At 38.6% G+C, this 12,192-nt stretch overlaps 1 protein-coding gene across 1 annotated transcript in view; it reads left to right on the top strand.

Moving 5' to 3' along the window:
- USH2A (usherin) overlaps positions 1-12,192 on the top strand; it is a gene marked incomplete at both ends in the record, with an annotated part of 783,425 nt that overhangs the window by 504,172 nt on the left and 267,061 nt on the right. The window contains one exon of the mRNA XM_082834448.1: positions 3,482-4,110. Within this exon, the coding sequence (XP_082690574.1) occupies positions 3,482-4,110 (629 nt within the window). The remainder of the gene's footprint in view (positions 1-3,481; positions 4,111-12,192) is intronic.

Genomic DNA, 12,192 nt, shown 5'->3' with positions numbered 1-12,192 from the left:
TGATTAAAGATGGGATAGAATCCATCACTCCACTCTTCTGCTAACATTTCAGTAGTGAGTATCAAGAGGCTACAGGAACAATTAGCGTAGGGTATATACTACTCTGTATAATTATATATCCATCTATTTGCCACCGTGATTTTTAATTCATTGGCAGATTTAGAGGATGTCCACTTATGGAGTTAATATTGCTGAAAAAGAGCTTTTGAACAGAGTGAGTTTTTAATTAGAATGGCAAAAAGTTGCTTCAAGGCGGTCATAACATACCGGGAAAACTGAGCCATCTTCGGTAACTCTAGTAGCAAACAAGTTGTAGAAGACCCAAGAAAACGACTGAAAAAAGTTATATACACACTACAGATGTGAGTCATTCAAACCATTTATTCACACACACACACACACACACACATGCCTACGCACCCATCCTTCCCAGTATACACCCCTGAGTATAAAAATAAGCAGGTCCCTCTGTGAACAATCTCATTAACTCTCTTTTAAGCTGGGGCTGAATTTTTGAAGCTGATGAGCGAAATCGTTTCCCATAAAAGATAATTTCATTTGCCAAAATGAAACTACTTTCTGTTATTAATGCTGTAATGAAACAGCTTGAAATATGAATCAGTGATCTGAACAGAAAGGATGTTCCCCGTTCCCCGCTCCAGGAGGGGAGTTCTCTAAACAATTACACCCACGGAGAGGGCTGTTCGGTTGTATTTTCATCACTAGCCAGCTGAGCTGTGTGGCTGTCATACTTGCCGGTCTCCCCTCCAGTGACAGCCGCATTGACAACATGTTATACTCCACATTGATTTTACAGTTAAGGAGCTGATTGTGATATATAGGGATTTTAAGAATTCAGCTGAGAGGCTGACTTTTGCCTTTTATCATTCCATTAAAATTTTATAACCATCTTTTTCATGTCATTTCATCCATGAATTCTTACTTTAGAAGTGATAGCTACTGCTGTGAGCGTAACTTTTCTCATGTTCGGAGCTTTTTATTGTATTAGCAAACTACCCCAATTATAGTTATTACTCATGTTTTACATAATTGTGGTGACCCTTTCAGCCATGCAGTAGCGTGCCGGTTGATTTGTATATAGAACTAGACGATTCGGCTTATCATTTTAAAGCACTAAATTGAAAGCGTGCCAAGAGTCAGGCTTTAACACTTCCGTAGCCAAAGCAGCTAATTAAGCTGCATTCGGCATCCTCTCCTGAGTCGTGTGCTTCAAGGACCCTTCCTGCAGCAAGGGCTGGGGCCCTACTCAGCTAGAGCTGGAAGCTCATAAAATGTATTCCGGCTTTCAAGGGGGGGGGGGAAAGATCATGCAATTGAAATTAAACACCTCTTCTTTCCCAAGATAGGAGATCATCTTTAAGGAAAGGCTGTGTTCTGTGGAGGCTTGAAGTACCAGTTCATTATCCTGGATGTTTCCTTGATAAGACCATTATCGTAGTCAGAAGGAATAAAAGGCTTATCCCCATCAAAACAGAGAACAAACTGCATCATTCTTGTTACTTTTCCCTGAAGAAGCTCACAGTTTGAGATAATGCACAGATGAGGGATAATTATGGAAGACCCGAGTGAAAACCCTAATAGAAAATATTCTGATTTGTAAGCATATGTTATTCTTTTTTCAGCGGGGAAGGGTGAGTTAGGGTTAGACCTGAAAGGCTTGATTCTCCACCATTGATTTTATGGACCCCAATCTCAGAGGATTTCGTTTTACAAGACAACATTGATATCTTACAAGACTTGCGCTTGCTTTTCTTCAGGAGAGAGCCAAACCTAGATGACAAGTATAAATAAGAAAGGATCCGCATCCCTATTTTGATATAATAATTGCTACCGCTACTGTGTACCGGAGAGCAAAAGTAAGAAATGTCACAGTGGTTTGACGAAAGCTTTAAAATGAAAGCTAACAACAGACTAAAATGAAAAATGCGATCCGTATCGAGATCACTGTACTTTTAAGCCTTTTTCTCTTCAAATAGGATGCATTACCAAATTGTCAGAAATGGCTTGATTTCGGGGTTCGTGTACGGTAACAGCTTTCCTCTCAAAAAGTAATTCTGATTCTACCATCAGTCCAGTTGGTGACAAATACGTGGGTCATGTCGTGTGAAAATACGCTCCTATCATCAGCTATCATTGTGGTCACTGGCTCTGCGAAGCAGTGGTCGCGTTTAAAATTTAAACCTTGGGTATAACACTGAATCACACACACGTAATCAACGCTGTTTTAAACAATTACTAAATCCAAGTATATCTTTTTTAAAGATTCTTCCATAAAATCTAATGTTCACGGAAAAATCGCATAAATGTCCAAATTGCTGTGGGCAGAAGAGGGGGATATAGGATGTTTCTTGATCTGTTGTAGCAATTTATAGATTTCGGGCCGTGGTTTATGAGAATGCTAAATGTTCTGGAATTACAGCTGTTACTGATCAGTGATTGAGCCAGATTTGTGTTACTGCACCATGTTCTTCCTTGTACCCCGAGAGCAGTAAAGCCTCAATGTAATAAAAAGCACCTGCATTTTAAATGAAATTTCAATTGAAAAACTTAACAGCCCTTCAAATTGCAGAAGTTAACGCAGCCCAGTAAAGCTTAAATAACACTTTGCCTCCGCAGGCTGAGGGGTTTGCATTCAAGGTGACTTGAGTGTGTCGCATGGTGAAATTATTTACAATTAAGGAATTTCTCTGGAGGGCTGCAGGATATTTGCTGTTCCACAACACCTAGGCGGGCATATGGTGGGCCTCTTTCAGTATTCATGGAGCCTCCTGAACCTTTATGATAATTGAATCAGTTAGAGTGCTGAGTGGAGCAAGCATTAAACCTGTTAACCTGAAGGTCAGATCTGTGCATTGTTTATTTATCAGTAGGTGAAAGAGCTAAATCGGCAGCTTCTGTCACAGTCACAGTAAAAAAAAAATCACCTATAGTATTAACAGGGAGTAGATAAATTACAAAACATGGATTAGAATGATAAACAGACCCGGGGATAATATGGAATATATAATGAGAGATGCTGAAGGGTCTTACTGGGCTGTGAAATATGCAGGTTTGTTAAGACAGTGTTATTGATTAGAATGAGTTACTGGGGTTCTAGAAAAATGGGGCGGAAGCTACAACTTTGGTTACAACCGCCCTCTGGTATCTTTCTCTCCTAAGGTCTTTATTTCAGTCCTTGTGATATTTTGAATCCCTAGCTTTAATAAAAAGAAATGATTTTAATAAAGCTATCTTAGAGACAAAAATGACAATTGAATTTGATAATGTTCAACAAGTACATATTTCTGACACATTTAAGAGTAAATGTGTAAGAGACACTTGGCCACTTACTCATTGGCCTTCACCAAGTGTCCAGTTTCATACTCTGGTAGGAGAGTTATCACTCATTTTAGTTTTGTTCTGAGGAGATGTGGGGAGTTTCTAAGAGGTATCCTGTCTTACTTTTTTTTCTACTTTGTAGAACCTGGACCTATAGACCCTCCGATTCTTCGGGATGTGAAGTCAAGAATGATGTTGGTCACCTGGCAGCATCCTTTAAAGAGCAATGGGATCATTACCCATTATAACATTCACCAACATGGCCGTCTCTGCTTAAAAACTTCTGGAAATGTCACTAATGGCACAGTGGTCCATTTGCGCCCATATACAGCCTACACATTTCAAGTAGAAGCTTGTACTTCAAAAGGGTGTTCCCTGTCACCAGAGTCTCAGACTGTATGGACACTCCCAGACGCACCAGAAGGTATCCCGAGACCAGAGTTGTTCTCCGATACCCCAACGTCCGTGATTATATCTTGGCAACCCCCCACCCATCCCAACGGCTTGGTGGAGAACTTCACAATCGAGAGAAGAGTCGAAGGGAAGGAAGAAGTTACTACCCTGGTGACTTTACCGAGAGGTCATCCCATGAGGTTTATCGACAAGACTTCTGCTCTTAGCCCATGGACAAAATATGAGTATCGGGTCCTGGTGAGCACTCTTGGAGGAGGTACAAACAGCAGCGCTTGGGCAGAAGTGACCACGAGACCCTCACGACCTGCTGGGGTGCAGCCCCCCGTGGTGGATGTGCTAGGACCCGACGCAGCCAAGGTAAGGTACGGCGTGTCTGTCTCCACTGCAGACATGGGAATTTACCCTGGATTGACTCTGTGTTGAACAGAGCCATCTACTGACAGAACGCACACATGTGTTGTTTTAGGCATTCACTGGAGAAACTGGGTTTTTGGCCTTTGGCCCAAGCTATCTTGAATTTGATGTCAGTTTTTCATTTCTCCCTGTAACCCCTTAATTATATTGTTGAGATGCTTCCATTTGCCTCACACACCTGAAATCCTTTGAATGCCACCGTGGGATGCTTAGCTGAACCACCGCGTCAGATCTAAATAGATCAGAAAATGAGAGGAGGTGGGGAAATACGGGGGAAGGGATTAGTGTATTAACAAAAGTTCCAATTACCGGTATTCTGATTTTTTTTTTAATGATCAAAGGATCAAGATGATGGGGAGAGAGATAAAAAGAGCCGATTACGGGGCTATCTAGGAACTGTTCAATTATTCACTTCACGCTACTGGGAATGAACCCTAGAGCACAGGATAACTACCATTGTTTTGGCTTGCATACAAACTTCATTCAAGGGAAATTAGTGTAACCAAACAGGAGGGAGTTTTGTAGCTTAGAAGCCTCTTTTGTGTAAATACACACATGCTTCCATGGATCCAGTCTTGTACCACTGCCAAAAGCATTGGTGTAGCGGCTTGCTCACCAGAGCACAAAACAAAGGGCATTTGCAGAACAGCAGAGTTCATCTGCTGAAATTATTACTTGAATCTCTGTTGTGCGTTCTCTCGTCCCACCAAAAGCAAGCACTGGGTGATGCTAACTAGTGTAAATTCTTGAAGACATTTAATTGAACCTACAAACTGAAATCGATTTTTATAAGTCTGTCTTAGTTTCAACATGAGATCGGTCAAAGCAACACGCCTTCTTGATAGAAATACCACAGATGTATAGAATCCTGTTGATAAAACGCTAAAAGGAAATTAATTTGAAGGACATGAGGTACGATGTTTATTGTATGAATCGGGCCATCTTAAGAATTGTTCTTCATTCAAAGGAAAAGCAAAACGAACCAAAGGAAAACCCCAAACAAACCTAGAGTTATTCATCATTTCAGAAATGACTTTTCTTTTCAATCCTAAGGGAATTTTGCAAAACTTCAGTAGCAGTACCAATCAATATGATGTGACATAAACACAGTCCCTTCACAAAGCCAAAGCTAGATAATGGACTTTTTTCTGGATTCTTTCTAACAAGAATTTAATAACTAGGCAGATCTGAAAAATGATAAATATTTTCAGAAAAATAAGGGCTCAATGCCCAATTCTATGTGATTCAGCATCTATAAACGGTGATCAAAAGTATTCAAAACAAATTGCCTGACTTTTTCTTTCATTCTTTTTTTTTTTTTCCTTCCTCTTTGCATTTTGTAACCTCATCCAGGAATAAGACAGTGTACATGGCGTGTCAACCTGCTAAGGTAAAGTTTAGATTAGCTTGGCTTGGGAGCAGAATCTCACAGGCACTCACCAGGTCAGGAAGCTAAAAGTCTCTAAGAAGGTGCTTGGAATATGCAGACATTGGACATTAGTGATAGTTTTTAAAAATTCGCACCTTTTATTAATTCTCACTTTATAACTAGAAAATCAGAAGTTATCAATGAAGAGAGTCATCAGGAATATTCAGCTGAATCTAGTATTGGATTACATGTGTTTAAATAATATCAAAACAACATATTTACGCTTCAGAATTTTGGGCTCACATTAGGTTCAAAAAGATCTTCAGACTCAAAGTCAATGTGCTCGTGATATGCTTATCTGGTAAACAGAGGCAATGTGACAGCAATACAGTGATTTCTCTTTATGAAATATAAGATTTAAAAGTTAAAATTGCAAATGGATAAAATATGAGGAAAACAGAAGGATGGTCATGAATGCATTGGTTAAGAAATTTATTCTACATTTATTTCATAGTCATTGCAAATACTAGGATGAAGAGAATTGTCAGTAATATTATTGACACAGTAATAATAATTTCAGTTCTACTAACCTTTATCGAGCACCTATAAATCTTTATGAGTGCCTCTTTTAGACACCGAGGATACAGTAGTGGCCAAATCGAAATCCCCACCTTCATGGAGTGTACCTTTTAGTCAAAACAACATAAACATATATAAAATGCCCAGAAATGAAAAGACTTGAGGGAAGAAACAAATCAGGAATAAACACTACCAGCTGATAAGGTGGGGAATAATAAAGGAAATGGACTGGTATTTCACCCTAGTTCTTCCCATTTCGTACCATGTGGTCTTTTCACCACCACTCCACCTGTAAGAGCTTGCATCTAATAGGGAAAGCAAGGAAACTTCACCTATTTAGGCCAACTAGAAAATAACCCAAAGTAGCATCTTAGTAAGTATAAAGAGATAACTTGGCATAGACATGAGCATTGGGAAGCGAAAGTTGCATTAACGACAAGGTCCTACTGTATAGCACAAGGAAGTATATTCAATATCCTGTAATAAACCATAATGGAAAAGGATATGAAAAAGAACACATATATATATGTATAACTGAATCACTTTGCTGTACTGCAGAAGTTATAGTTGGTTTAATATTGTAAATCAACTATACCTCAATAAAATAAATTTTTAAAAAAAAGAAAAAGGGAAAGTTGCATATCAAAATTACATTCTTAATATCTTATTTGATTACAAGGAAAAGAATATATATGGTCAAAGCGGTTGTGTGAAAGCCATGCACTTTGATGTGATATCTAATAACTTTAAGAAAATTCATTTCATTGTATAAAGTTGGTAAAAAAAAATACCAAAACCTGAAGAAGATAGTTCAGTAAAACTATAGACTAATTTCATACTGCGACTATAGAGCCAGAGCTTCTAAATAAAATATTAGCAACTTGAACTCAGCAGTATATTAAAAGAATGGTATACCAGGACAAATCTGGTCTGACTCCAAACATGTAAGGTTGGTTCAACATCAGGAAATCTATCAACATACTGCTTAAGTCAACTGATTAAAAGAGAAAGCCCTTTTTTTTTTATCAATAGATGCAGAAAAAAGACGTAAGATTCAGTAGCCATTTCTAACAAATATTCAACATAAAACCAGATTAGGAAAAAGTCAGTTTATAAATTTATTCCACTGGAGTCTTGAGTACGATTGAGGACTCATAAAAATAAAACATAGAATAACTAAGTTGTATAACTGTGACGCAGGAAAAAAAAAATTGCTTTTTGGTGATAACATGAGCCTCTGAACTCTGATGGCCCCATTCGCAGGCCCACCTTCCCACGGCTAAAGCAGAATGAAAGAGCAGGCCTGCAGCTCTCAGCTTTTCAGGTAGAAGAGTCCTCTCTTGGCTCAGATCGCCAAAACCACCAGCCTTGGTGTGTGTGCGACAAGGAACAACAATCCTGTCCCCCAGATGGTGTCCACGCACAGCTTTGCTATGGTGTGTACTCTTAGCATTGCTCATTTACAGGTTGATAATAAGCCAAAGTAAAAAGAATTAAGTCTTAGTCATCATTCTCACCTGTTTTTGAAGATGGGCTGGTCTTTGATAGCTGCTTAAATCAAACCATTAAAAAATTATAAATTCTTTTTTAATTTAATTTTTATTTTATATTGGAGTATAATTGATTTACAGTATTGTGTTAGTTTCAGGTGTACAGCAAAGTGATTCAGTTATGCATATACATATATACATTCTTTTTCAGTTTCTTTTCCCATATAGGGTATTACAGAATTTGGAAGGAAATAAAATGACAACGAATATTCACTGAGTTCATATTAAGTTCCAGGAATTGCTCTCACTGAGTCCTTACTACTACAACCCTGTCAGATAAAGGCTATTATTATCCCCATTTCACAGGCAAACCCTGCAGCCTTAAAAGAATAGATAGTTATATTTAACGAGAAAACAACTTTGTTTTTGCAAGATATAAGATTCCTCAAAAAAAAGGTAAACTTCAAAAGATAGATTGGGAAAATACATCTATAAGACATTATAGAAAAATAAATTATTTCCCCATAATAAACAAAGAACTTCTAATAACTTATGCTAAAAAGACAACTCAATAGAAAACAAAGTATAAAATATGGATAAAAAATGTGATAAGAGGATATACAAAGAGTTAATAATGTTTGAAAATATTTATATCTTAAAAAAGTCAAGGGACTACAAATTAATTAAAGAAATAATCAAGTAATACTGGCAAGACCAAAAGGATTAGTAATTTCTTTTTATTTCTTCCAGTTTTATTCAGATAGAGTTGACCCAAAGCACTGTATACATTTAAGGGGTCCAGCATAATCATTTGACTTGCATACATCATGAAATGACGACCACAGTAAGTTTATTGAACATCCATCATCTCCTATGGATACAAAATAAAAGAAAACATTTTTTCCTTGTGATAGCACTCTTAGGATTTATCGGGTTGGCCAAAACATTTGTTCGGGTTTTTCTGTAACAACTTATGGAAAATTCCAGACAAACGTTTTGGCCAACCCAATACTTCCTTAACAATTTTCATACGTAATGTCAGCAGTGTTCATTGTATTAATCGTGTTGTACATCACAACCCTAGTACTTATTTATCCTATAACTGGAAGTTTTCATCTTTGACCACCTTCACCCACCACTGCCTCTGGTAATCACAAATCTGATCTCTAAAAGGAGCAGTAATTTCAAGAATTTGTGGGGACACAAATCATGGACATTTTCTTTCATTGTTTGTGATCAAGTGAATTACTTCAAACTTTTCGGAAAGTAATCCATCAATAATGATTAAAACTAAACATACATTTTGGTATAGCAATTCTTGCTAACCTATACAATAATAAATAAGTACAGGGACTTCCCTGGCAGTCCAGGGGTTAAGACTCCACACTTCCAACACAGGGGACGTAGGTTCGGTCCCTGGTCGGGGAGCTAAGATCCCACATGCTGTGCAGTGCAGCCAAAAAATTTTTTAAATAAAAAAAGTGTACAATCGTATGTATACATACATTTTCAAATATGGTTTTTAACAGTAAAGTCAAGTCAGTAGGATAACTGAATAGTCTGTTTTCAGCCATGAAAGGAATATTATGCAACATAAAACATGACAGGGTGTGTCCCATGATCTCTAGTTGAGTGTGAAAATCAAGTTACAGATTAATAATGGGTATAAAAATGGGTATAAAAAATAAAATTTTTCCAGAAAAAAATTTAAAAGAGAGAGAGAAAACGTACCTATGTGTGGATATATTTGCTGTGTGAGAAAGTATGGCAGAATAGATTCAAAGCTATCACCTTTTCACCTTTACAGGGTGGGAATGGGGAGGGATAGGAGGAGGTCGAGGTGAAGGACCGTAATTTATTTTCCTGTATGTATCAATATCTTTGGTTTTTTCTCTGAATACAAAATGCAAATCAAATATCCGAAGTAAAAAAATTAATATTAACAACTTTAAAAGAAAAGGAAGATATCTTAAAGGAAAAATTTCATTTCATTTCAACAACTACTTATTGTACACCTTGTTCTGTATGAGAAGATTTGCCGGGGAGTCAGTTGTTGAGAGGAATTACCATATGGAGTCAAATGTTACCACACTCTCATGCCCTGTGGTCATTCATATTCTGTATTGATTAAGTAGTCTTAGAATTATAAAATCTTCTATGTAGATATGAGGGCGAGGATTGTCTCTTAACATTAGATACAAGGAAACTGAGGCCCAGAGATGTTAAGTGTTTTGTTCCAAGTCTCACAGCGTTGGTTGAGTAACCTACATCAGATATCAAGGATATTTATTCTTAGCCCATTCTCAAATCAATCTTCATAAATCCTCTTATTCATAAAGTTCTTAAATATGGTTTGATGGAGTTAAAGAAATTAGAAGTAAGTTACAATGTTTATGTGTGTTACAGTTTTCAGTCCCGAAGCCAATCATCTAACCTACATTCCCTAAATTTTTGCTTACAGCCAGGATCTTGTAGGTCCCTTGATTGTTTAGGGCCACTCTTCAGGGATCTGAACAAATAGGTAAAAGTCAGTAGCTCCTTAAACACCTACCCACCTGTCCTATTTTTTGCAAATTTACAATAACTAAACAGAGAATGGAACTCTAAGCAATTAAGAACCACTCAAATAAAAGAAATCATCATTGTTGGCAAAGCAACTCCAAAATAAACATTTTATTCCCAGCCAGAAACTACAATTCTGTTTAGAAAATTTCAGTGTAAAAGTCTTGTTTTAGAGAACATACCTTTTGCTTATTAGGCCAGGAACATGCTCTTGGGTCTGAGTTTTTTGCGCTGCAACAATATTTTATAATCCTTTCTATGAACAATAGATATATAAAAGGCCATGGAAAATTAAACGGAATGAAAGTTTTAATCTCACATATTTTAGCCACACTCTAGTAAATGTAGTCTTAGGCACTGGAAAGAATAGAATCCAATATTTAACTAACTGGCTCTTTAAAAAGCTTGGACACATTTATTTTTAGTAATAGCTCCAGGATATTTTCAGGAGGATGATCAAATTAGATACCATTTCTGATAGCCTACTCACTATAATGACAATGGCCTTCTCCACCTTGCTATAAAATTCCTTATAAAAATTTTCTGTGGAAGTAGATTCATGTCTTCCAACTCAGTACTGTCAAAAAGATATATCTTCCTGGGCGTCCCTGGTGGCGCAGTGGTTAAGAATCCGCCTGCCTGGGCTTCCCTGGTGGCGCAGTGGTTGAGAGTCCGCCTGCCGATGCAGGGGACACGGGTTCATGCCCCGGTCCGGGAAGATCCCACATGCTGCGGAGCGGCTAGGCCCATGAGCCATGGCCACTGAGCCTGCGTGTCCGGAGCCTGTGCTCCACAACAGGAGAGGCCACAACAGTGAGAGGCCTGAGTACTGCAAAAAAAAAAAAAAAAAGAGAGAGTCCGCCTGCCAGTTTAGGGGACACAGGTTCGATCCCTGATCCGGGAAGATCCCACATGCTGCGGAGCAACTAAGCCCGTGCACCACAACTACTGAGCCTGCACTCTAGAGCCCACGAGCCACAACTACTGATCCCGTGTGCTGCAACTGCTGAAGCCCATGCGCCCAGAGCCCATGCTCTGCAACAAGAGAAGCCACCGCAGTGAGAAGCCCGTGCACCGCAACGAAGAGTAGCCCCAGCTCGCCGCAACTAGAGAAAGCCCCGTGTGCAGCAACGAAGACCCAACGCAGCCAAAAATAAAATAAATAAATAAATGTATAAACTAAAAAAAAAGATGTATCTTCTTAAGTCTGTAGCTTTTTTAAGTGAGAAAAATAGCCAATTTCTGGATGCAAACGTTTATAGTTAGAGAACACAGGGATTTTTTAGCTCTTCAAATGACTGTCTCCAGAATCATTACATCACATCGCTTAATCTCCGCTGGTTGAGATCTTTTTCAAGGTTTATGTTATGAATGCTTTTCTTAGGCTCAACAACTGAGTGCCAAATCAATTCACTCTCAGCTCAACTGCTAACACAGACTACCTGCAAAGTTTGGATTCTTTCAAGGACTGCCAAGCCTTGACCTGAACTCTCAGAATATTCTAGTTCCAGAGGCAAGTGGTATTCCACATGTGCATCAGGTAGAATTGAGCTGTGATAACCCTTCCATTTTCCATTTGCATGACAAGTACCAGGAAGGCCTGTAAATATGACCTTGACTCATTTCTGAAGTCCACAAAGGGCGCTGCACCCCCCAAGCAAATAGAATCCTATGTCCGCTCTATAAACTTTACTTGCGTTAGGCTTCTTTGATCTCTCCTCCATCCAGGCAAATCCTCCGTGCTCATAAGGAACTCATCTAAAATTTCTCTTCACCAGCACAGTGTGGAACTCTCTGAGAAGTGTTTTTGGTTTTTTGTTTGTTTGTGTGTTAATTTTTATTTATTTTGGGCTGGGTTGGATCTTCGTTGCTGCCCACCGGCGTTCTCTAGTTGCGGTGAGCAGGGGCTACTCTTTGTTGCGCTGCGGTGGCTTCTCTTGTTGCAGAGCACGGGCTCTAGGCACATGGGCTCAGTAGTTGTGGCTCACGGGCTTAGTTGCTCCGTGGCATGTGGGATCTTCCCAG

The sequence above is a fragment of the Leucopleurus acutus genome, assembly GCF_964270905.1.
Source record: "Leucopleurus acutus genome assembly, chromosome: 2".
NCBI classification, from domain to species: domain Eukaryota; kingdom Metazoa; phylum Chordata; class Mammalia; order Artiodactyla; family Delphinidae; genus Leucopleurus; species Leucopleurus acutus.
Note: the sequence above shows the minus strand (reverse complement) of the source record. Positions and strands in the feature narration are given on the sequence as shown.